Source organism: Cottoperca gobio, chromosome 22, assembly GCF_900634415.1.
Source record: "Cottoperca gobio chromosome 22, fCotGob3.1, whole genome shotgun sequence".
NCBI lineage: Eukaryota > Metazoa > Chordata > Actinopteri > Perciformes > Bovichtidae > Cottoperca > Cottoperca gobio.
In genome coordinates, this window is record NC_041376.1 from 16,213,682 (window position 1) to 16,241,640 (window position 27,959).

At 38.7% G+C, this 27,959-nt stretch overlaps 1 protein-coding gene across 1 annotated transcript in view; it reads left to right on the forward strand.

Moving 5' to 3' along the window:
* The window catches only part of LOC115027746 (leucine-rich repeat and fibronectin type-III domain-containing protein 2), a 137,479-nt gene extending 109,580 nt beyond the window's left edge, over window positions 1-27,899 (forward strand). Inside the window, 3 exon segments of the mRNA XM_029461228.1 lie at window positions 17,924-19,258; window positions 19,260-19,321; window positions 23,792-27,899. Of these exon segments, the coding sequence (XP_029317088.1) occupies window positions 17,945-19,258; window positions 19,260-19,321; window positions 23,792-24,782 (2,367 nt within the window). The 5' untranslated portion in view covers window positions 17,924-17,944 and the 3' untranslated portion in view covers window positions 24,783-27,899.
* Window positions 27,900-27,959: the final 60 nt, after the last annotated feature.

Genomic DNA, 27,959 nt, shown 5'->3' on the forward strand with positions numbered 1-27,959 from the left:
AAACACACAGATATCTTGCTCGCATGAGAGTTTGCACAGTGCACAAGGAGACTAATCACCAGGTATCTTATCTGACGCCGCCTCTGTTGACTTTCTCTCGTTCCGTGAAGAGACCTGGGTTAAATTTGCTCACAGTTCTAGGTGTTTGTTTGATTCTCCTTTGAGTTACAGATGGGTGGGGTTTTCTGCCTTCAAGTGTTTAATGTTGGGTAAATTTGAATTACAGATGGCGGTTATTTTCCTGGAGCAAACACTTTCCCTGATTGTCTGGACTTTTATTGTTTTAGTGGGAACTTTGATAAATTAAAATATATATTTAGACACTGTGTACTGATTTTTAGAATGGCTTGAGGATTTTGGTGTTTGTTATTTCATATAGTATTCTCTCTGACAGGATTAGGCAAATATTGAATATCTTTGCCAAAGTCAGATATACTGTACCTTATTCCTCTGTGCCTTATAACTCCATTGTTGTCCAAAAACACTATTAAGAGCAACCACACTTATGCAATAGTCCCTACATTACAATGAGCATTGGCACTGTAATTACCTGCGCCAAGGAAGTGATATTTTCTGTCTGTTTGTCCGTTTGTTTGTCTGTTAGCAGGATTATGGAAAAAACTACTTGCTGAAGTGTTTAGAACAGGCAAAGAAAGAACCCGTTAAATAATTTCAATCATATATTAAGGGAAAAGGCCAAACATTTACCATTTGATATTTAGCCGATTTCTCTATCTTATATCTTTGTAAATTATAAATATGTTTGGCTTTTGGAGTGTTGGTCAGGCAAAACAATCACCACATTGACCATTTCTTAATTTTTTTTTTTTTTTTTTTAAATCACATTTTATAAACTAATCATCATTAATCAACCCTAGGCAAATTTCCCAATATTCTTTTGCCATTTGTCTCGTCACGTAAACTCCTCAAACCCCTAAATTTAGCTCCCTCCTTTTCTTCAACTTTCGATGCTAGAAATTATGTTTTTATACAAGGCTCAGTGCCATCCGTGACGGCTTCTTGTACCCCGTCTCTCTCTGTCCTTTCTCTCAAACTCAAATGTTATGCCACCTACTCTGCGAGCTCTCTGTTGTTTGTTTAGAGTACAACTGGTGGTGGTAAACAGCTTTCACTGGCGGCGTGAAAAAGAAGCTAAAGCGGTGAGCAGCTGGCAGCCATCGTGTGTGCATGAGTGTGTACGCCGGTGCGTCTGTCAAGTGTGTGTACGTCTGAATGTCACCACAGATAGTTGTCTTTAAGCAGATAACATGAGAAAGTGAAACGCAACTGAATTTTCGGGTTGTCAACCAGAACATTCTCAGCAGTCTGTCAGAAATCTAATCACAGATGGCTTGATCAGACAGTGTTTTTCACTCTGGTAAAAGGTTTCCTTCTTCCTTCTACATATACAATTTAGAAAGCTTACACCCACTGCAAAAGACTGCCAGTAGGCTTTTGCATACAATGTGTGCATGATTGGCTTTGCTTCTAGGCCTGTGCTGTAAGTTGAAGCTGTAACAAGGGTGATGGATGGAGCTTGTTACTCACAAGTGATTTGCATCATCTTTACTGTTGCCACAAAGTTGCCGTGGGAACCATCGTAAACCACTTTTGTTTTCTTCTTTTTTTTCATGGTAACAGATCACTCTGTCAAAACCCATCTGAAGTTGTTTCTCCTTTTCTTTCTTCTTCAGCCTCTCAGGCATGGTGGGGGTAAAAGAGGGATTGGTCTTTGACGCTACCGATCCACTTTTTACCAGCCTCCCTCTGCTCCAATCGACCCTCCTCCGCACCGTGATCCACTTTTCCTTCCAAATGTTTCCAGGCTATACGTCTCCTTTTCCCACTTGCTCTCCCTCTACTGTATCTCCCTCGCTCTCTCTCCCCAATGCGATGACTTCGTGTTGCGGTGCACCTTCAGGCTGTGTGTGGGATGGTGTTGTGGGCTGGCATCTGGCAGCCTCTGATAAGAGAGCAAGTGAGCTGGTGCTATTCCTTCTGAGATGTTTTTTAATTTTGTTTTTTTGTCATTCAGGGAGACCATTGGGAAAGGTTTTATTGATGTGTGATGGACCTTGTAGAAAAAGTACCATACAAAAGGCTTAGACCATACAGTTAATGCAGTTACCACATGTACTCTCCACTAAAGAAATGTCTTATAAGAGTATAGCATTATTTGCTCTTGTGTGATAGTTTCCTCACATGCTGCACCATCTTCAATAACCATTTTTTATGAAAACACAACTTGACATACATTACATCATAAATGTAGCAAACGTATTAGCAAACAATTGCCTGTTTATACATCCAGTAGCTTAAGCATTCAGTTATTTTTCTTTCCACCACAAGTCAAATATTCACTTTCTTTGCTCTGTCTTCAACAACACTTGAGTAAAATATCTGATCTTAAGCTGCTAAATGCTAAACTATTTTGACTAGCTTGTAACTAACAGTTTTTTGGCAACTATCTGATGCTAATCGGCTTAGCGCATGGTTGGTTTGAATAAGCATTTTTGCTAATAACCAGTGACGTGCGGTGAGGTTCATGGCTGGGGAGGCACTGACTCAGATTTACAAATATATGAACCCAACTCTGTAGCAATTTGAGTTTTGTTTATTCAAATGAAAAGTGTGCTTATAAATAACATTTATTATTACTATTATAACTGAGTAGCTTATTCACCATTTTCTTGGCAGCATGAACATTGACTACTGGTTATTTTTCACATCTCATATCAGCATTCTTTACACACACACACACACACACGGTACATATTTGGCCAAAGAATAAGTTACATTTATAGCATCTCAGAGAGGTATTTGCTCTTCAGAGTACTGTCTGCCTCACCTGGTGTTTTTTCACTGTGGTTTTATGTCACATCAGCAAGACTAAATATATTACACACATACATTAACTAGACTATGCAAAGTCAGGACGCATAATAAAAGTGTCTGTAAACCTTATATTGGCAACATACAGAGAGATAGCAACAGGCACACGCCAAATGCATGCGTTGAACCTAATTTGCGAGGGATTGCGCAATCCGAGGGGAGGCTCAGCTCGTCGCTGCTCTGCCTCCCCTGCTTCCCCTGACCGCACTTCCCTCCTAATAACAGCACCCTTCTGTGGCTTGAATTCACTTTAATAAGGGCATAACTGAACTTTAGGAAGCTAAAAAGCTCAGAAGGGTTGAAGTGATCAGTGAGCCTTGATCAGACACAGTGCGTTTTACAGTTTGACAACTCCAGGAGCACCGAGTGCTAATGTAGCCTAACACAAATTATGAACCGTTTGCTACCTAATAGTTAATAGTAGTGTTTAAATTAATGAAAAAAAGCTTACATGAAATCTCAAGTACCACACTAAATTAACTGCAGGTTGAGATCACAGTAACGGTAGAAGGCCTGTCTCACAATTAATCGGATTGGAAAACAGTAAATTTAAGTTTATAACTCAAGGCGTTCAGGGCTTTACTGCAAAAAACATGAGATGCCTAGCAACGCAAAAGCACTGAGACAGACAGGGATATATACACAGACACTAAATGAGGGAACGAGACACAGCTGGGAGAGAAAGGCAAACACACAGGAGGAAACTAATGAATGTAACGAGACACACCTGGGGGAGAAAGGCAAAAACACAAGGGCAGAAAGTAGAAACAACAGAGAACAGGTAATTAACTAAATAAAACAGGAAGTACAAACACAACACAAAACATCTAATGAACAGGCAGATTGTTACACAAAATGCTTATGCCTGTCTGATCAGGGTCTAAGGCTGCGTAGTTGCTGATAACTCTTTGTAGGTTTTTCACTAAAGAGTGACACCTGACCTTTCACATTAAATATAGCCATTTGATCCATTAATATAAAAATATTGTATAGTGCAGCTTTAAAAGTAGCCTATTTATCACATTATGTCACTGAAGTGAAAAAAATACATGGCTAAACTTTGTTATATTCAATGACATGAACTTAAGTTTTGATTTTGAGTGCCTTTGGAGAGTCTAGATCTTCCTGATTCTGCTTCAGCTTCTGGCAACTCATGTCTGGCTGGAACACGCTCCAGGCAAAGCCCAGCCACATAGGCCTACTTTCTTCACTAACTGGATGTGAATAGATAATCTGAGCCACAGGCTGTTGTTTATCGCATTTATCACTTCCTAGAAATCTCTTTCTAGAAAGTTTTGGAATTAATTGCTTACCTCAGTGGATAAATACTGCAACATCTGTATATTAATTTAACTCTGGAGGCCCATTTTGTTGAATAGCATACATGCCCTTTTCTTAATGGAAGTATGTTCCCTGTTGCACTTTTTCACTAGCTTAATTTTTTGTTTGACATGGGGCTGTTATTTTGGGGTACAGGGACAAACATTATTTGTCATTCTGCAATTAATTGCAGATGGGACTCCAGGGAAAGAGTCAAACATACCTAATTTCTATGATAATGTCCATGTTTGTGAGGCATTATGTGCCACAGATTGGTCGTGGCTTTGCTTGCAGTGGTATCGGATTAGAGGTGCCAGACTGGCTGGCTACATCACTTCGATTCTATGGTTCCATCAACCTCTCAAGTGTCTCTCAATTCATAAAACTCTATAGTGTTTTATAAGCTTGTAAGGTGGTCAGCGTTTTCTGTCTTGTTTGATACGACATAGCTGGGCAGAAATGCCAATGTTAGGGGACCTACGGGATTCATGCCATGTCACCCATCGTTTCCTCATGTCGTCTTAAATAGATCACTAAAAGACAAAAGGCAAATTCAAATCTTTGACACAACTAAGAAATTGTTCAAAGGAGTGAGTTCTCATAGCTGAGAAGAAAACGTTTTCACATAATACTGATACTGATACATTCTCAATCCTCCTTAAAGCCCCTGAAGACTGAAATTCAAACATAAAGCAACCAGCTGATTGTCAACAATCAAAGTCAAAGAAAATCCTTCTTAGGTATTGTTTGTTTGATCAGATTTGATTGACAGTGATCTGGCAACATAAGCAATCAACCCCAGAACTCCCATGATGTATCTAGAAAAAAATACAGAAAGTCTTTCATGTAACATACATATTTGACATTTCACCTATGCCAGAAAAGTAAGATTTGTAAGTCCATGTCCAAGTAATTTTTAAAACTTTCAAATGTCGTCCTGGGCTCCTAAAAGCAAATCTACTCACAAGCTGGTCATCGTCTTAAAGAATCCACATGAAAGTGGTACATTTTTTTTTTTACTATTCTTTAAATAGAAAATGTATGGTTTATTACATTTTCCAATGCTGACCCAAGTAAGTAAATTGCATAGTTGAATAGATGTAGTAGAATCATTTAGATGTGACTTTCTGTTCAATCTTTGTCAAATCACCATTAGACACATTATAACCCCATGAATACACTTCCAGGTTGTTTATCCATCTCTTATCATCGGGCCTCCTCTGCTTCAGAGTCTTGATTCTCCTCTTGATCTCAAACACATCATGGAGCACACAAGAACACATAGTAAGACAACACACACACACACACAAACCCAATCCCAGCCCTGGATTTCACCCTTTGCTCCATCTCACGCTTGAAAGGTTTGGAGTCTGGCCGGAAAGTTCAGTAGTCAGAAACGATGAGATGTGCCGTTCAGAGAGCCAACAAAATATTAAATGAAGAAGAGACAAAAGTGAGATGCTTTGACTGGATAAAGGGAGCAAAAGTATGAGGCGCACTCAATGACTTGTCCGTTACCCATTTATGTCTGATATAGCGCAGAATATGTGCCTTGCCTGGGGAGGTGTGAGGGCTGTTATGTGATGGATACAGCAGCATATCCACCACTGCAGCTATATAGTATGTGGACAGCTTTGTGTGGGAGCTGTCTGAAACTGTACTGCACACTGACTCATCCCTGCATATCTCCACTTCTACAGTCACCCTTACTGAGCCAATATGGGTAGAACACTTAATTCAGCGATGTAGTCATTTCTTTAATGCTATATGACATGTTTTCGTCTTTTTCTTTTTTTTAAAGTGCCCCACTGGTCGGACGTGTTTCATTAATCCTGCCAACAATTAATTTATTTTCTCATCTGTCCTTGCAAATTCTTCTATTTTTCGTCATGATGAGTCTGATAGTGGCGCCAAATATTATATTCCTTGAGCACTGAAAGGTGCTGTGAACACACCAAGCACACTGGCTTCCCAATTTATCTCTGTAAATCAATGGGAACTGGTCAATTTTTCTTGGAAAACCCAACAATCTCCAGTGCATTTTAAAACTATTAGTTAGTATTAGTTCAGAGTCTGAACACGTTTGTAAATTGGATCTCGTTCAAATGAGGACAATATGTAGAGTCTATTGATCATTAATTCCTCACTGTCAGTAGCAGTTTCACAGTAGTTTGGAGGAACTATCAGATACAAACTTGTATTTTTTTTCCCTCTGTTAGTGTGTTGTCTACCATCAATGGCGAGTTTTGACCGCCAATGAGTTGCTGCAACTTGATAATTGACAACCGTTAACAGTCATTGAGATGATCAAAAGGAATTAAAATATGCAAAAACTCTCCTGGGACTATACTGAAATGCTTATCTTGTTCCAGCTAGTTGCATCACAAAAGGTAGAGTAACAGCAATTGTTTAGTCAACATGTGACAAACTCCAGACAGTTTGCGCAACATACATCATTATGAAAATATGGTTGAAAATAAAAATAAAAAACACCTCTCAAAGCCTGATTCTCTATCTGCACGATCCACGTCTTAAGTACGCCGTTACTGCAGAATATCTCTGAAAATGCTGTGCAACCTGCTCTGCTCAGATGATTCAGTTTACCTCAACTGGCACATGTGCTGTTGAATATGAATGAATCTCATATCAGGCAACCCGGACTGCCAGTGCAAATTGTAATATAATCACAACGGAGCTCCTTCTCACTTTGCCATTAACCTTAGTTTCTGCCAACTCATGTATCTTAATTTTTCTTTTAAATTATTAACCTTTTTTTAAAAGTGCTAATTCTTTATTTGTCATCTGTAGGCCGCTAGCATCCCCAAATCCCTTCAATGACCTTAACGGTTCTATTTTTAAAAGATTTATAAAACAATATAATTCCATTTCTGCTGGAAAATTGATAAGAAGCATGGGAGACATTTAAGGAACAAGTTGAATTCAGTAACATAACAGGATACAACAAGATAAATAGTGTGCCATGCAAAACAACAAAGACGAATAGACACAGGCTAATCCGATAAAGGTAAATTAGGTCGGCAATGATTAAAATATAATAATAAAACAAAAATGTAATTTATTAACTGCAGGCCTCAAGCAGAATCAATTAATTTGATCCTGTTTTGGGCTGTGGAGACTGCTGGCATTCATTATTGTGCGCGGGGGGCTTTCACAAAATACCAAGCAGGGTTGTGAAGTCTGCTTCAATTAATCAGCGTGTGTGTGACAGTGTGTGTTTGCAGTCGGATGTCAGTGGCATGTATGTAATTAGCGCAAGACAATGGTAAACTGCAGGAATGAAGAGGGTACACAGACTTAATATGCCTGACCTTTTTCCACCATGACGGCCTGTTAAAGAGGCAGATGTCTCATTTGATGAATGAAAACATCAGAGATGAACAATGACACAAAGTGTTCATTATTAGTTCACGCGTAATTCTGACATACTCCCTCTCATACAAAGCAAATGTTATGATATTGAAGAGCTTTGCAAGAGGTGAAAGGGATGGATTCATGCTGCTGTTCTTTTCCCCAATTTGGGTCAAAAATTTCACTCCTTCTCTGAGTCATAACTTAGACAAATGTGTATTTATATCCGTGTATTCAGATTTGACTGATTCAGTGTGACTTACATTTTCCAAATATTACACTTCATAAAAAAGTCACTTCTTATAACTCCAGAACTTGGATGAGAATCATTGGTAACACTTAAATATTAACATACACATATCAACCATTAATTAGTTGCTCATTAGCTGCATTAGCATATTAGTAGCACATTGGCTCTTTTTTAGTCATTATAAATCACTTATTAATGCCTTATTCTGCATGACCATATTCTTCAATTAATAAGCCATTTAACTAAGAGTTTCCCTTCAATAACCTCCTAATAATTGCTTATTAATAAGGTATGGTACTTATAAGGGGGTAGTACTACAAGGATAGTAATTCTCCCTTAATGTTTTTTAGATTTTCTTAATCTATTGATAGTCCTCTGTACATCCATTGCAAACAGGAACTGCTAATAGCTCATTTGGCAAACTTATAATGGTGTCAAAATGTAAACATATTCTAGCCCTAGTGTAACTCACTATCTTAGATTATAATTCAAGATATACGACAAATAGAATTAAAATAATGAATGATAAGGGGAAGTGTCAAAATTCATTAATATCAACTGTTTTCATGGTGAACTATCAATATTTGTTTGACTTTACTGGGCTCAGAAAGTCCCACCAACACTCGCCTCTATACATTTAAATCTTCACCGAGGTGGGGGGTAGTTGTCATGACTTTGAATGAATTTGAAAACTCCTGACTCAGTCGGAGTTCTCCATTACTATTATTTTGAAGGAAAGCTGGGGTCAGATTTTAAGTTGAGACTTTAAGAACATGACAAAAACTGCCACTCAGAGTTTAGTTTCTTCACGAAAAGCTACTTTATTTTATAACTGTGGCCTCAGTTTCATCGAGTTCTCTTGTTTAAAAGTGCAGGCACAATTACAGAGCATCACTCAACCATATCATGACTCTGGGCTGCAGAGGCTATACAAATGTGAAAGACAAAGGGTATTTACTAGCAAGCTCAAGGCTACGTTTGATGGTTATAATCAGACAAAGGATGCATGTGAATAAAGTCTGAAGCCAGAGAAAGTAAAAAAGAATTGCATTTCTGCAGGTAGAGAGCCTGCAACCGCCAACCCACCTAGAGCTAGAAGAAATATGTTGCATAGCTATCAGCCTTAACTAGATGACACAAACATGTTGCCATGTTCACCATCAGAGTTTGACGTTGTGAAAGGCAGTGAAAACCTACAAATGCCCCCTCTAAAATACAAGACAGGACCTCAGTGTCCTCAATAGTACAGGAGCAAAGGCCCTGCAAATGGCTCTAACATGTTCTACAATACACGAGTCTCAGCGGATGCTAATCAGAAGCAGGAATCAAAAAGGGGTGAAAATTAATGTGTCCATCTGGGTGTCATGTATCCATCAATGCTGATCGGATCTGGAGCCGATAAACACCCGTAACTACCACAGAGTTATTTGTCCCGGGAATGAATGCTGATTGTAACCTTTCCCACTAAAGACAAAAGCCATAGTTAGTGAGTGTTAGTGGGGCTTTCTCCAGTGGTAGAGGGGCTTTATTATCTGTTTTTTACAAAGAGTAAAGTTCCTACTCTTGCCACCTTTCACTATTTTTATCAAAGAACCAGATATTTCCGAACGCAGTTGGTAATCCTTTGTACTCATGATGTGTGGGAGGGTTTCATATCCATAGAATCCTTGGAAGTGCTCCAACTAAGTGCTTCATCTAGTAAATTAATTAGTCATTTTGCCTACGCAACTCTGAATGCCTGAAATAAGTCTTTCCACTTTGCAACTATTTTCTTGTGAGAAAAAAAGAAGAAGTGTGAACCACACTTAAACAGGAATAAAACAATAATAAAAAAAAGTAGGCTCGTGTAAATGCTCTTGACCTGCCTGTATATTGCTCAGAGAACTATTGGCAATGATAAAATTTCAAATAGTAACATCAGTTTATCTGAGCAGCCTTTAGAATTGCAGAATATCTCTACAAAAATACTGTAAAAACTCTACCAATGCTCATAGAAAGCCTATCTCTTGCTTTAGTCTGTTCAATCAGACTCGTACAGACTTCTTCTACAGGCTCTAGACACACGTCTGCATCTATTTCATGGAGATTTTTCTGAGAAGTTTATCAGAAAAGGTAGAAGAAAGACAAACTGTCACAGTTCTAGAAAGGTACACCCTTTCAGGTAGTCCTATTTTATCCAGCAGACACAGACGACTCTGTACAATGTGTGTGGGTATATGTGATTAAACAGACAGATTACTTTCATCCAGTGTCAGGTTTCAGCCACGATTTGCTGCTTCCATTTTCCACTCTGATAATCTCCATCTTTTGTCAAGATAGTCCACGGTGCCAAGATTCATCTTATAAATCCTATGAGCAATTTTGCACTTAGTTTCACATGAAATTTTCCCCAAGATGCCAGAATGTAGATTAATCAGTTTGTCAGTTTAAAGCCACATGAGGCAACTGTATACGTGCTGGCAGCTCCAAATAGCAGTGAGAGGTGTAACTGTTGTCACAATGTTGAGTGACTGAGCGTCAGCACCCACAAATGATTCAACATGGCATCGGTATTGTACACATCACACTCTGGTTTACCAAGCTGTCAACATGTGACACATTCTATCAAAGTGTAGCAGGGGAAAAAGAAAAAGCAGAAGATGTAATGCTGGTGAGTCCGGCTCTCTCCGCTCAGTACTTACACAATGTTGTTCCGGAGGCAGCGGGAGTGTGTCCCCCAACCCCTCCCACTGAACACAGATGACAACTGCAAATAACACTGAGAAAAGATGGCACAGCTAAGCGACGACTGTCCTCGCTGCCTCATTCTGTGGTTTCAGACATTGAAACAATAAGACCAAGACATACATTGAGACCTGACTAGAAGCCATCGGAATGACCGCCATCCTCCCACTCAGGGCCAACAGTACCTACAGTACACTTGGATTTTTGTCTAACAGATGGCAACACAGCTGTGCAGTCATGTTCATGTGAAGATTAACCTTGTACAACAAACTCCTACTCGCAAAACATACCTTGTTTTTGACAAACCCTCAGTATCGCTCTGCCATGACTTTGTCTTGTTTCTTTTTCCCTTACTCGTGCTACGTTCCAATGTATCCTCATACCTACATGATAAAGTCAGTGCAAAAAGGATTCCTGTTTTTTTTCTGCCAGTTAAGGTTTGGCAACTAAGACTACTGAAAAACGTATGGTTAAAAACAGGCCATGGTCCTAGGTACTACTACTACTTGGTTGAGGTTAGTGGCATATTATGGTTTTAAAATAAAATGCTTGGTGTAAGGAGACCTCTCACGTCACACTACTCTTATTTTTGCTTCTCATACAGAAGTTCATTATTCAAATGAACACAAGAAGTTGTTCTTATCTGAAGTGTGGATTGTTTAAATGAATACTTTACCCTCAAAATGATCATTTGTATAGTAATTACTCAACCTGTGTTACTTTGAATTTGTGAAGAAAACGTTGTTTTTCTTGAATGCTTCCTTATTGAATGAAGAAACCAAAAAACAGAGAAATTTCTTGATGAATTTAAGTATATGGGGGTTGCATTTAACAACAGCAAAACCATATCAAACTCTAAAACCTCACTATTAAATGATTAAATAGTAGTGTGCCTGCGCAAGCGCGAGACTGCTTCAGGTGTAAGTAAGGTCTTAGTGAAGTCTTGGATTATACTGCACAAATTGTATGAGAGTTTGTACACAGATGTTTCGATATAGTTTTACTGTTGTTAAATGAAACCCACGTTTACTTAAATTGATCAAGATTTTTCTCTGTTTTTGGAACAATGTTTTCTTCAAGAATTCAAGGTAACACGGCATGAGTAATTAATATAGAAATGATCATTTTGTGGGTGAAGTATTCCTTTAAGGCATTTGAACAAACAACCATTGTTTTACTGCTGAGGACAGTCGTGTGTTCTGGCCAGTGGGCTAAATGTTGGGGGGTTTCAGGGGCTCTCATACTTATTTATTTAAAGAACAGTTAACATTTTTGGAAAATGCATCAATTATCTTTCTTGCTGAGAGTAAGATACAGATAGAGCATAAGTTTAGTCTGTCTGTTGAATGTGAAGCCACAGCCAGGAGAATGTTAGCTTAGCTTAGCATAAAGCCTTGAAGCAGGGAGAAACAGCTAGTCTGTAGCTATCAAAATATGGAACTATCCCTTTAATTCTTAGGACTCTTAGATCCTCAGAGATTAAGTAATTAATATATTATTTACAAGAAGATGAATTAGTGCATTTCCAAGAACTATTCCATTAAAGTGCATTTCTTACATGTTTCATGATACTGCATGTTTGGACACATAGGTCGACAGTTTTGAAAGAAATATGCGTGGCCCAGAACTTGCCAATTGTCATAAAGTGCAACTTAAATCAACCGATGTCCGTCATCAGCCAACGTGTCTTCTCTTTTCCAACTGATAGGAAATCAGTTCTATAAATAATCCTACATATTCCCTTTCAGGAAATAGACAAAGAAAAATCAATCAGTGTAATCAAGAGTTTCCCCACATGTATATTATGCATTAATTATACAAGAATAAAATGTGTAAAAACTGCATGTGGAGATTAGATCATGTGGAACTAAAGACAGGAACTCCAGCAATGCCTATATACATGTTGAGTGGCATTGTACATGCCGTGTTGTCACTCTGAGACCCTCTTAATGTGATATCATTCAATATCATAAAGCTTTTAAAGAAATGAATAGCTTTTATTACTCATGCCTTTTCTTAATATCTGTTTACTCTTTTCTTTATTGCCATTTGATTGATTGACCACAAGGGATTCAACAAATGGCCGATTCTTACAAGCTTTTATATTTGCTGTTCTAAACACCCAATGAGGTACTTTCTCTTTCTCAGAAAAAGGAAAAAGAAATCCCTGTTATACTGATGAAGTGATGTCCTTTAACATTCACAGAAGCAACAACAGCACATTTAATTTCACGAGTGCATGATAGCAGAAGTAATGCAACAATTTGCAGTCTGCACTGGATGCTTATTATACACAGTCTCTACACAATGATGTACAAACACTAAAGCAATGGCTGCATAAACACCTTTTATTTTTTTGGCATGCAAAAGTAAGTGAAATAATGTGTTGAAAAATAACTTGAATGTACTTCATGTACAAACAGTAGCTGCAGTCTTTCTACAATTTACATGCAGCTGAATACTAATGTTCCATGATAGATACTTTCTCTGAGATCTTATTTCTATTAATGGACTATTGTAAGTTACCTCCATCAAGCTTTCCATTCTCCCACGGTACATAATGTTTACACTAAAAATAGTGCCAATTTACCATCAAAATCCTTATTCTTACGTTTTTTTTTCAAACAATGGGGGTCTGAGTTTAGACAGAAGTGAACAAAAGTGGGGTTCCCATTTCATCAATTACGGACTACTGAAATGACTACTGTACATTTTATGAATTGTAACTAGCTTGCTACCTCTGAGTTGCTTGAAAAATCTTTAGTCTACAGCTAAAATGTTTTAAAACCAGAACCATGTGAAAGGTTCTGATGGCAACGTATATGATATTGTGCAACAACAAAAAACTGCTCACTAGTACAATGCAATATAATAAGGAAAATGTAACTTCTGTTATGTTGTTCTATCACTGTCGATCCTTAGCTTGTTAAAGAAAAACATGCTTAGGTTAGATTCACGCTTTGATGTTTACATTTTCACTTTTACAGGAAAAAGGCTTTTAGTATGATGAATAACCCATGAGATTGAAAAATATAACACTCAGACTTTGGTTGGAGATGATGAGGTGTAAACTTTGCCAAATTCAATAATGAGCAAGACAGAACTGCTAAAGTTTGCCTAAACTCTTTTATTTCAGGGACTGGCTCCCACGCAAATGATCAGGCTGTGAAAATTGCAGACCTGCACGGAATCAGCTTCAACCCGGAAAAAATAATATGACATTGTGCCTCACAACCTTAACCTTTGGATTCAATGCTTATTATTAAACTAGACACTATGTAGCCCCAGAAGCGGCTCTCCGCAAAGCTTCTAACAAATATGCTCCTAGTGTATTTTGATGGAGCCAAGGGGTATTGCACAGAGCAGATCAAGCAGGAAGTGAAACAGCTAGAGCAGGGGTGTCAAACATGCCAAAAAAACGTGCCAAAACCGGCCCGCCAAAGGGTCCAATCCGACCCGCGGGATGACTTTGCAAGGTGTAAAAATGTGTTGTTTTGATCATAGAGTAAACTACTGTTCCAGATACCTGTGACAAAATGTGTTTGTAGATACACTGTGATCTGTAAGTTGTAATGCACATGTGTAAATGATAAACTGAGGCATAATATTGTTGAAATTGCACCTTCTTTTTTTAAGAAATTTCAGGTTGTTCATAATATTTCGTAAAAAAGATAGTTCATTAAATTTGAACATGTTCAGAATGTACTTGTACTTTCTTGCACTAAAACAAAGGGAAACATTTGGAGTTGTCATTATTTACAGGTTATTATGCTATGATTTTACTGGTCCGGCACACTTGAGATCATATTTTGCTGTATGTGGCCCCTGAACTAAAGTGAGTTTGACACCCCTGAGCTAGAGAATACAGTCAATAAAAAATAAAAATTAACCTTTGCAGACTCTCAATTGTATCACATAACTACAGCCACAAATCTTTTTGTTAATAACTGTACTTTTAACAGTATTCACTTTGTCTGTAGGCCTGTAGGTTACAAATAACCTACATATGCAGTACGCCTAATTATGCATTAAATACCACACATGAAACGAAAAGCCAAGTTACCTTATATACCTATATTTCCACTGAGGAGATGGAGGCAGGTACAGTAATCACTGAAGAAGCCAGAGGGTCATAATGAGGTTAATAATGAATTTCACGGTTGTATATGTCACCAAAGCACTGTGGAACTGTGTAGAGTGTGTGCTTGTTGCTATTTCCGCAGCATCTTTGTCCCACAGTGAATTGTAGATTATTTTGCAGGCTTGGTAAAGGCCATGAGTAAATGGATGTGGACCTTAAACATCATCCATGGTTCTCATCTCTTTGTGACTGAACCTCTACTATCCCTAAAAGGTCAGCTCTGCCTCTCTTCTGCCTGGCTTTCTTTGCCCATCATTTCAATACTCCCTACATATTGCACACGCTCTAATGGGTAACTGTTGCGAGATTAGAAATTATATTGAACTTTTCAACTGCATCCAGCCAGCACTATGTGCAATTCTGCAAATTTGTATTTTTTCCCCAGTTTTTTCTAAAAGCTTACCCACCACAGTCTCTTTGCAGGGGAAAAGAAGATCAAAAGAAATGAGAGAGGCAGGTTCTGTGGGTTTGCAGGGCTTTTCAATCGCTGTTTCTAGATGCTGTCCATTAAAAAGAGTCCATGAGAGAAGCTGTCTGTCATCACTGACAGCTCTCACCATGAGGCCATGTGGGGATTAGCTCCACAGTGCTGAGAGGGTCAGAACAGTATGCATCAAATCTGAAATTATTTGGCTAAAATAAACACATTTTTCACAGAGTTTTTACAGTTTTCTCCAGTGCTGATTGAATTATTATATAATGGGCTGCTCAGAAACATGACAGCTGAGATAAAAGGTCTGTTTGTGGTTTGAATGTAAAATGGCAATTTACATTTGTTTCTGTATTTTTGCTAAGAAATGGGTGTAGACTTATTCCATGGGTGTATTTCTTCTTCTTTTTTTTATTTTTTGTTCAAAATTGTAGTCCTATGTGACAGCACCCCAACGATTAGTGTTCTACAGATGTAGTGACTTATACCTATATTGTGGGTAGGCTACTGTAAATGTGACTGTAATATCTGTGTGTGGGCACTAAAATAGGTTTGTTTTATCACTTAAAATTTAACGACCAGTTAACCAGTTGGGCGGCAAGCGTTGTTAACCGTTGTGTAGTCGGCATCCCATCTGTCCGTGTTCCGAGTACATGGCTACTTTTTGCCAGGCTAGTCATTTGCTATCACCACAGTTAGCTAAATAGCCAATCTTGCTAGCATGTTGTAAAGGGACAGACAGCTGAAATCACTAAAGATGGCTAACCAGTGATATGTGGGCTTGTTGTAAAAGGGGGAATATGCTTTAAAGGAAATAAAATAAACCTATTCAAAACACTCAGGGGTTTTACAGCTACAGTCTCTCTTGGTCTAGCATGGTGGCTAATGTTAGCAAACTTTAGATATTGCTGTGTAACTGACATCACTGAGTCAGTTTGCTGAAATTATCATTCCACTTTACTTCTGCTACGGTTACACTACATTTAAGCACCATTATCTTAATTACCACTTGTGCTAGCAGCTGCTGTTTAGCAAAGGTTAGTGTTGCATAAAGATACTTTTTAAGAGCTAAGTTTGGCAAAATAACTGCTTAGGTAAATCTACTTTCACAAAGTAGCCTACCTGTTGTATGGCTTGTTTGCTTAATCATATATTTGTCACATGGTAATTTCTTTCTTTTTAGATTGCTTCCCTTTCAGTTTTGTTTTTGGCTGATAAATCTGTAAGGCATTTCTGTGGTACTATGGTATTAAAACGCTATAGTGGTACAGTACTGTTAAATGTCTATCACATTTGGTCCCATCGTAAATGTGGCTCAATTTACTGTTTGTGAAAATTATTCTACCGTCATTTATTCATTTCTTCAGTGTCAGAGTCTCCGTAAATCACTAGTTTTTTCCCTAACGGAAATTTCATTTTAATTATCTCTGTGTAACACACAGTCAAAATACAGTGGCTCTCTATGATACAACAACAGACTTGTATCGAGAAGGAGAGGAGTTATTTATACTTTTCTCTAGTAATTATGAGTTATTGAAAAAGAGAAAACTCATGAAGGGGTGTTACAAGGAAATTGAAGATAAGGAATCCACATTCTGCGACCAGCATCTCACACATTTATGAATAATAATGAATGATAGCACAAACATGTAGTTAACATAAAAACATTACAACCGTCCCTCCCTACGGTTCTAGTGAGAAACACACAGACTAGAAGGCAGAGATTACCATTAATAAATGTTGCTAGTGTAAAAAAAAGAGATTGAAATAGATTTTTAGATTTTGAGTGTATTAGGAATTAATGATACAAATGTCTGGGGAAATTAAAGCTCGTTGGATGAAGCCAAGTGTGGAGTCAGTCAGGTGTGAAGTTCTGTTAAGACTTTCAGAGGCGTGCTGATTTCTTCAGCAAAGTCTGACGAGTCTAAGAACTGCAGCTTGTGGAATATGGTGTAATACAGACATGATGGGGAAAGGGAACAAGTAAGACAAAAGGGTAAAGACATACACAGAGAAGGAAGAGAGAGGAAGACACTGTCGTATGGGGACGAGAACTTTAATCATACACCTTTTTCACATTTACATCGGCAAGATGATGCAGCATTGCAATCAAGAACTCATCCATCGCTTACTGCATATACTTGCATGTGCCCCACTTGATCTAGTCTGCACTGCATGCATAACAGCATATCTGTAATGACAGCGTATAAGTATGTGAGTCATTAAAAAGAGCTTCTTAGCTGTTTAATCCCAGGCTTCATTCAGAAATTCCTCATATAATTTCTCATACCTTATTTGCATTGCAAAATACATGCATATGAATGTTATAATGAAGAATATTAATGTGAAAAATCCTCAAGTATGATAATAAGACCAGCTCATCAAGTAAGCAATCATTTCCTCCATGTTCCTTGTAGATTTCTATCTGACCTGTTAATAGGTGCTACTACTACAAACACACACACACACACACACACACACACACACACACACACACACACACACACATGCACACACACACACACACGCACACAAAGCTGTGTTTATGTTTAATGGATGATGGATTAGTAAATGTATCTGGATGTGAGGATTATCTTATTAAAATGTTGAAATGTTATTGTTGTAATGATTGAACTTTGACATCAAACACTGAACTCTTCATGCAGCTCTGTGCAACCATATATTGTCTGATGTAGGTAACCCAAAATATATGAAATATAATATATGTGGTAATACTTTTCTCAAATAATCATTATCTGAAAATCAAACTGATCCTTGTTTTCTTTTGTTGTTGCAGGTCCCCTTTCTATGAACTAACATGGACAAAGTGGTCATCAGTCTCCTGCTTCTGGGAACCGCAATTACGATGGTCCATGCATGTCCCAAATACTGCGTCTGCCAGAACCTCTCTGAGTCTCTGGGGACTCTATGCCCCTCCAAAGGCCTGCTCTTTGTCCCAATGGACATTGACCGGCGAACTGTGGAGCTCAGGCTGGGTGGCAACTTCATCCTCAAGGTCACCACCCAAGACTTTGCCAACATGTCAGGTCTGGTTGATCTCACCTTGTCCCGTAACACCATCAGCACCATCCAGCCTTTCTCTTTCCTCGACCTGGAGACCCTGAGATCCCTGCACCTCGACAGTAACCGGTTGACTGAGCTGGGACCGGATGACCTTCGAGGGCTGGTCAACCTGCAGCACTTAATCCTCAACAACAATCAGCTGAATTTGATCGCCAACCCAGCCTTTGACGACTTGTTAGTGACACTGGAGGATCTGGATTTGTCGTATAACAACTTGCGCAATGTGCCTTGGGAAGCCATCCGCAAGATGGTCAATCTCCATCAGATGAGTCTGGATCATAACCTCATTATCTTCATTGCAGAGGGGACTTTTATAGATCTGGATAAACTGGCTCGCTTGGACCTCACCTCCAACCGTCTCCAGAAGCTCCCTCCGGACCCCATCTTTGGGCGCTCCCAGAGCAATATAGTGATGACCACTCCTTATGCACCTCCACTCTCTCTAAGCTTTGGTGGAAACCCATTGCACTGCAACTGTGAAGTGCTTTGGCTTCGAAGGCTGGAGCGTGAGGATGATATGGAAACTTGCGCTTCTCCGAATAGTCTAAAGGGGCGCTACTTTTGGTCTGTTCGTGAGGAGGAGTTTGTTTGTGAGCCCCCTCTGATCACGCAACATACACACAAGTTACTAGTGCTGGAAGGCCAAACGGCTAGCCTGCGCTGCAAAGCAGTCGGGGATCCGATGCCAACTGTGCATTGGGTTGCTCCTGATGACCGTTTGATCAGCAACTCCTCCCGAGCAACGGTATACGAAAATGGCACCCTGGACATTACAATCACCACATCCAATGATTACGGGACTTTTACTTGCATCGCTGCCAATGCTGCGGGAGAATCTACAGCCTCCATTGAGCTGTCAATCATTCAACTCCCCCATCTGAGTAATGGTACAAACCGTACCACACAGTCCAAGTCGGGGCTTTCAGACATAACTAGTTCTACCAAGATCAGTAAAGGGGAACCTAAACCTCTACCAGAGAAAGTGGTGTCAGCATCAGAAGTGACTGCCGTCTCTGCTCTGGTCAAGTGGTCTGTCAGCAAATCAACTTCCAAAGGTCAAAATGTATCAACTTCAGTACAATTGTTCTGAGGATGAAGTCCTCATTTACAGGTAAGAATGATTAATGAAATTCGGTTATAGCCAAGTAAAAGACGAGACCTTTCTAGTCAAAGGGGTAAATTAGGCCTGAGGTATCATCTTTAACTTCAGAACATTTGCTGCTCAGCTTCTTCAGTCAATTGCTAATTGTTTGTCGGTTGAGTACTTCAGACAGTCAATTTCTTTAAGTGCTACTCTTAGATCAACATTCATTTTCTTTCTTTTTTTCTTTTAAAATGACAATTGCTTTCACCAAAAGAATGAACAGTGAGTGCACATTTTTAAGAATGTTAAATCCTTGCCCTGAACCATTAATTAGAAATCCAAGAAGAAAAAAGGATTATAGACCCTCATTTTAATGTATCCTTCCTAAGCTGCTCATTTCAAGAAAGTGAAGGCTTGGAGACCGCAACTGGAGATCTTTGGGCTCTGTGAAATCCATTTCCTGTGTCAAATAAGACAGTCAAAGCAGTAAAATTCAATCAACATAATTGATCTGGAAAAATAGAAAAGAGTCTCATCTTTAACATTAAATCTATTTAGGGAAAGACTTGAAATAGGCCAAATATGCTGGACTTTGCTGTCAGAACAAACAGATACATTTTTTATGAGTCTTGTATGTGAATCTAAAAGGAGTCACTTTATCTGGTAGCTCCTAGACATTTTCCTGTATTTGCAAATGACTACCCTTAGTATGCTAAACATGGTATTTACGGCATCAGAATAGTGGGCAAATTGGTAAAGTGGCTAGCTCTTAAAGCAATTTTGTGTCAGCTTCATTCGTCCTCCAACACTGACAATTGATGGTGAATCCCACAGTCCTACACATTTTCCTGCACTGTGCATTCCAGCTAGAGGCGATTAATGAAAGATCAGAATAAGAGAAGTCTGGTTATTAGCCAGGAATATGAGATTAGAACGGAACACATTATTGAAGAAATACATTACTTTGTTTAAACACTGTGAATGCAACTCACCATGACTGCAAATCCAATAATAAAGGTGTTTATCTGATGTCCTTGCTTGCACACAGCTTGTTGTGCCAGATTGTCAGGCCAGAAAAAACGTCAGTTGACTTATCTGCATTTTATTTTATGAATTGTATCTAATGTATCAAACGTAACACTGATGTGTGCTTTATAAACTACTTTTTTGTCCCCATTCATTAATTTGCAGCAGTTTAGCTGAATTATTTCCCTGAAAAGTGATTATTCTAATGATGATGTTGTCAGTCTAGAATCATTACCTCATACTTCCAATTTACCCTCGTTATATAATTTGATGCTTTAAATGTGTTCTACTTCATAATCAGTGCACACCATAGGTAGTTTATATATATATATATATATATATATATATATATATATATATATATATATATATATCAGCAATAGATGTATGTACTCTTATATAATAACGGCTGTGCGGTCCTTTTGCATGTCAGCAAACAAATTAGGGGCTGGAAGGAAAAGATTACGTGAGAGTTCAACTGCTGTCTATGAATAATATCGGTATGACTTCATTGCTCGCACATGCTACTGCACTCCTCTAGTTGTCTGACACAGTTTCCCAGGTACTACCCGCACTCGAGAAACGGCTTGATTAAAAATCAATCAGAGCCACGTGGGGGAGGAGAAATATTGCATGGTTTCTCTCAAATGTGAGCCAACGTAGCTTCTTCCTAGTTATAGAAAAAGGCAATTATGGATGAATAATGGACTGCAGCCCCATTGGAGTCTGGCGTCTGTGGTGCAGGCAATTCAGAGAGATCAAAGATAAGGATGCATGTACTCTAGGGGAACGGCAAGCTAACAATGAATAGATGACTGAGGAACCTATCAATAGATGACCATACACATATGGTAAAGAGTCTTTAAGGGTCATAGTCTACCCACAGTTACAGTATGTTACAGCCATTGATTGCTACTCCATGTTTTATAGCCTCAGTAGTATGCTATATAAAGCATTGGTTTCTTACATTTTCTCTCAGATATGCCCCTATCAGATGAGCATAAACAACCCCTTCACTGATACCACCCACCATGTCCAACTTATGTTTAACACTATCAATCATATAAATATGGATATTGATGCAATAACTTTATCAGCAAGACGTATTGATCTTAGCGTTGATTTTTGGTCAAGATTGCTGTACTTGTAATACCACTAGCCGTAACATGACATACTGAACATTTGATTGAAATTCCAATGTTCATTTCTGGTAACCCTTTCTATGACACCCATGGCTACTATACTTATAACGCGTTACAATCTGCTCATAGCACTGTATAATTTTAGTTATCAGCTTTATTACAATAATCATAACACATTATTAAGCATCATATAATGACTTAAGGACATAATACTTCATAATTGCTGATCACTTACTGACATGTTGTCACAGTGTATTTTAATTCCCATAGTTGTAATACATTTATAATATTTTTATATTGCATTATATTCACTGCTATAATGTTATAATTATATGTGTGATTATATGTGACTCCTGAAGAATAGGCAGATATAATACATTACAAGCTGGTTATAGGTCACTGCTCTAATTCATATTTTTGCTTTAGGTAAAAAACTAATTTGTATTCAATCTAAAGTGACCAGTAATGATTAAGCATTATAATACTTGATCTTATAAAGCATTATGACTATTAATGAATGCTTATAACTATAAATATACAGTGCTATAAACATATTATAATGCATTATAGACATGGGTGTTATAGAAAGTGTTACCCAACTTCTATTCATCTCTGCATGGCAATTACTGCAATCACGGTGTTGAGTGGATTACTGTTCAGTGAAGATTTTCTAAAATATTAGCTCGTCCAATCAAAGCAAAACTGATGCATACACAACCCTGTTGCAAGAAAAGAATGTTGACAATTCTCAGCAAAAAAAAAAATTGAATACGTTCAACACTAACATTTTGAAAATATCTGTGCATTGCAACAATAGTATGGTATAGAAGATCACAATCATGTCAAATAAACTGGCATATTTTGACTGAGCAACAGAAACACTTGGTTAGGGCTGTGATCAGCACCGCGACGCTAGACGCTTAATCGGGCCGTATCATGCTTTACCTATATTCCCCACAATAACTCTGCTTATATTCTTGCATTTACTTTTTGATACAGAGCTTCTGAGTATGAAACTATCTTCTTGCAATCACTATGTTTACATGCATTCATTAATACAGAGCAATCACAGTGAACAGAAGGTTAATCTTCACTCTCAGTAATCTTCACCAGCATTATAAAACTTCTAGGTGAAAACACAAACAACCTTTGCTGACCAATCGCATGTCTTTTGGTCCCCATGTGTTGTCTTATTAGCTGCCTCAGACCCAATGTGAAGTTACTTGTTTTGAGGAGGCATACTTTATGATGTTATCAGCCGTGACAACGCCACAGGCTACACCATAGTGGGATACTGCTAATCAAAAGGCACACGCTGGTGTAGGTCATCGACAGGACAAAAGACAGGCCCATCCACTACCCCGACCTACACTCCCTCCACACAAAAACTGGAATCGAATTTGTTCAATTCGTACGTAATTCCAAGACTCTTGGAATTACGTACGAATTGAACAAATTCGATTCCAGTTTTTGATCATTTTCAATGTGCAGTGCCACTGCAGGAATAATTTGTGGAGGGAGTGTAGGTCGGTTGTAGGTCGGCTGTGTATACAGTTTGTCTGCAAATAGCCGACTTAAATTTGACATCTAAATGTTTCATTCTGATTCGATGAGATGTGGTCAGTAGAGTTAATAACACTTAACAGATTGCTTGCGATACATTGATTAAATGGATTGGCGGCACTTGTTTGACTACTCAAGCACTACACGAGTCGAAGTCGAACTAAATTCATTGAATAGCTTCATTTTTTAATATAACCATAAGGAAATATTGTCTGGGGGCATTTCAAATTTGTGTATGTCACTGCAGATGACTTTGTTGGATAAAAGCTTCTATCATTGGCTTTCTACACAACACAAAGATTCCTACAGCATTGCATTAATATGCGATACATTTTAGTGAATTAATCTAATGCAGATTGACTTTCATTTCAATCAAAAGCAGTGAGGTTTAGTTAATCCGTAATATTTAAACATCTGTAATAAGAGAAAGATAAATAAAAGAGTTGAAACAACTGAATGCTTGTTAAATGGAACGTACAAGAAATCACATTCAGCCAAAACAATATTCAAATAGTGGCCATTAAATACTTATCTCATAGCTTCATGCATGTCAAATGGGATATACTGGGACCAATGAAGTCATCTTTCTGAATTACTCTGTGCATATAAATAGCTACTTAGCATGCTTCATTTTGGAAATTCCTTTGATCTGCCCGAGCATAACGGACTAAGCCAGTGTTGCTTTCAACACTAAAGTTCTTTACCCTTGCACTCCCATAGCAAGAGGTCTGTATTATTAATGCTGTATCTTTCTGTTTCTTGTCAGGATGATTCCCATGACTAACAGAGCCTTCGTAGTCACAAATCTTGTCCCAGGGATGCAGTATGACCTCTGTGTCTTGGCCATCTGGGATGACACCGCCACCACCCTCACTGCCACCAACATCGTCGGCTGTGTCCAGTTCATCACCACGGAGGACTACCCGCAGTGCCAGTCTCTCCACAGTGGCTTCCTGGGTGGCACTATGATCCTGGTCATCGGGGGCATCATTGTGGCCACGTTGCTGGTGTTCATTATTATCCTCATGGTGCGGTATAAGGTGACAAGTGGCATCCAGACTGATAAATTACCTGCTGTGAGCAACACGTACTCGCAGACCAATGGGGGGTTGAACAGGTTCAGCGGTGCCCCGCCACAGGTCAAATCCACAGTGGTGGTCATGCGTGAGGAAATGGTAGAGTTCAAGTGTGGATCCCTGCAGAGTAGTCTCTCTTCATCCTCATCCTCTTCTAACTCATTAGACAGCCGAACAGGAAGGGGGGCTGGCGACCGCTACAGCATGCAGGGCAGCGAATGCAGCACCCTACCCAGCAGCAAGTTCAGGAGGCACGGGCACGGTGCCAAAGCACGGCCAAACCTGGACCACCTTTTAGGGGCCTTCACCTCACTGGAGCTGCGAGGGGTCACGAGGGACCACCATGTGGCTTCTGGCCCCCCCACCACTTCCAATGCTATGATCACAGTGGCTATCGTACCCCCGTCCGATAAAGAACCCCTGCTCGGTAGGGCTGAGTCCACCACCATGCTGGGACGTCTTTTAGGGATGCCCCAGGAGGGTAAGCCCAAGAGGAGCCACTCGTTTGACATGGGTCATGTGGGGGCCGCACAGTGTCGCGGCAGCCACCCTCGCAGAATCAGTAACATCTGGACTAAGCGCAGTCTGTCTGTTAACGGCATGCTGCTGCAGTATGATGACAGTGAGGACGAGAAGCCCACTTTTGAGAGCTCTGAGTGGGTGATGGAAAGCACAGTTTGAGTGGGTCTAACTACGAGGTCCATGGCCAATATCAGGAACTAAAAAGGAACATGAGTGCTGAGGCAGGATGTTGCAGAGGGAATCTGCCTTTGGGTATTGCATGAAATTCATCCATGTGAATACAGTCTAAATAATATGTGAGACAAGACACTCAAATCAATAGATTCATGGCCATGATCTCAAATCTCTGACAGTGTCTGACTGTATTTGAAATATTGTTCCATCTCAAAACAACATCAAATCTTGGATTGTGCAGAGGGAATACTTTCCCGTCCACAGGGCAAGTGGCTCCAAGAGAAAGACGGTAAAAAAAGATGTGAAATTCAAAGTGGATTTACTACGTCTTAATCGAAAGAACTGAATGCCAAGAGGATTTGCTTCGGCTGTGGTGAACTGAATGTGCGTCACAATGTCTTGGACCCTCAGCATGAAATGGGACTACTGCAACAGTAAATGGGACTACTGCAATAGTAGAGAGAAGGACCAGAAGAGCGAATAGAACATTAAAACAAAGTCATTTTTATTTTCATCTGGGTTTTTCTATAATTTTTACTATTTATTATTTGAGGTGATTCATCAGCAGGCACAGCTCTTTAATGAGGTTATAATATACACACACACACACAGAAGATATCCCTTCACATCCCTCCATAGTATTTCCAGTCAAATTTCAATCAATCACAAAATGAAAACTTATTGTTCAAACAATAAGGTCTTGTGCTCTTGAAATCAGTAACACTGAGCCACAATAAGCCAGTTTTGTATTTCTACCTCAGGTATGTATCATATGAGGTTATTAAAATATGAAAGTGAATGGAAATACAACAAAAACCCAAATGCACAAGAGGATCGCAAACAGCTCAAAACACAAAGTTATTCACTTGTTTGCAAATGCTTCAAAGAATGATTTAGTCTCCAGCCAATCAAATTGAGTTTGTTTCCAACTCAGGTTTAATTCCTGCTGTTACAAAGTGTCTTTTTGAATGCTTTGATATGCTCCCCATTGGCCAAGCTGGTGACAGTGGACCCTATAGGCTCACAGGCCATTGATGTAAACAGAGCGTTAGCCTCAGGATACTGTTTCAGATGCTATCAGCGCATATTACAGTCGGTAATAGTCTTTGAAATCCATCAAGGCCACATAACCATTTGTTTATCCTCACAGCAGGATGTATTCGGCTCTAATTCTCTTTAGGTAACACAAACAAGGGAGTACGACAATTCTCATTTAGACAGGTTAAATGGTGGAATGAGTCCAAATTTACTTTTATTAGCTTGAGAAGGGTCATTACGCTGCTCAGGATGTTAAGTGGAGAAATGGGAGAAAGATAACTTTTTAACGGCCAAACAGCTGGAAACTCTCTGGAAATCTATTTAACCAGATTGTGTGATACAGAATCTTGGTTGGTTTTTGTGTTATTTGAATTGATTCATCAAGAGGAACCATTAGTCTTTTATCGTCTTTCATACGGAGCTGTACATTGCAGTAAGATACTCTGAATTAGTGGCTATTTGGATTACTGCCAAGACATCCCTACACATTTTGATGCCTTTCTCGATATCTTGTGGGTCTCTGCTGCATTTCAAAATGTGGGGTGGTCATTATTTTTTTTTTCATCCCTAGGTGTACCGTTCTGTATATTGACATTTCTTTGTACAATAACTGGGTGAGAATGTAAAGGGGGGGAAATCGTGCAGTAGTACTTTTATTTTCATGTGAAGCAAACAGTGAGAAGGTGCTTTACTGTGATGTACCAACTTGGTCATTGTTAGTTGGCTCACTGAAATGGGATTTTACATGATACTACGTGTAAAATACTAGCTGTTTTTAGAGGGTCAGTTCACCCAAATTGCAAACAAAAAACACATTTCCTGACATAGTGGTTTGTAGCTATGAAGATACTCTTTGTTTATTTGCCCAGGTTTTGAGATATCCCTATATATTTTACTATAACGTTTATACTGCAGTAGCGATCTATTTTATACATCTGGTTGTGTTCACTCTTTGTGGGAAATTTGCAAATCAACGAGCAGGACTGCAATAAAGCAATATTGGATTATTATAGGATTTTTCTTTAATACAATTGCATAAGTCTGGGTATATTCTATATTTTTCTCATCATGAAAATATCAAAACCAACAATGAGTTGATCCTTCTAACAAGTATTTTCTGAAATATGTTATTGTGACATGCTCCTTTGTTACCATGAACATGAGTACTTTTGTTTATTTTGAGTAGTTCCCACAAACAGTACACCTTCCTGCCACAACAAATGTGCTATTTACTCCTGTTTGAATAACATTTACTAAAGAATATTGTGCCCAGCTGTTTAAGTAAGAACTCCATATTAATTATTCACATGGCCTCATGGAGAGCCACAGACAGGGTCAAGAAGTCAGAAATGATTGAGAGACAGCATACACATTGTTGTTTTTTATCTTTTCATGGAATTTGTTGTTGTTAATGAATACATAGAATATCACCAACCTTATTTAATTTGTCATGTATAAGTTGTCGGTAATGGATAGTGTAATGAGAGGCTTTTAGCCAGTAAAAAAGTGTGACATTTGTCTAAAGTAAACGTGGAGAATTAGGTGTTATGATAATAATTGAATATTGACTTGACTTTTAATGGAGTACAATACAAAAAGATTCCTCTGGAAATATACAACTAACTTAACTCTCTACCTATGAATTAGTGGAATTCCATACATAAAATTGTTTTACAAAAATGTTTAGAGTACTTTGACAAGCGCAAACAAAACTCCTTTTCCTTCGATTGATTCAGGGTGGAGGCAGACATTTCAAAGATGGATATCTCTAAACCTGTGTGAGAAAAAAACTAAATGTATGGATAGGTACCACTTGAGATAAATAAGAAAATGTGTTGTTTTTTGTCATTTGTGTGAACTGGCCCTTTAACCGGCTTTCTCTACCTGTGACATCATGTAACATCCTCTTTCACTCTGCTGACTGAGAATACAATTTAAGTGTGTACTTGACTCGACATAGTCTTGACTCTGACCTGAGGTTCTAGGACAAAAACAAGAAAAAAAAAACTGTTTCTGTGTGAAAAAATTTTGCTACAAAAGAATATAAAATATTGATTAATTCCTATGAACCAAACTGGCTCTTCTGTGTTTTCTCTTCTTGCAACATCTCACACTAAATATTTC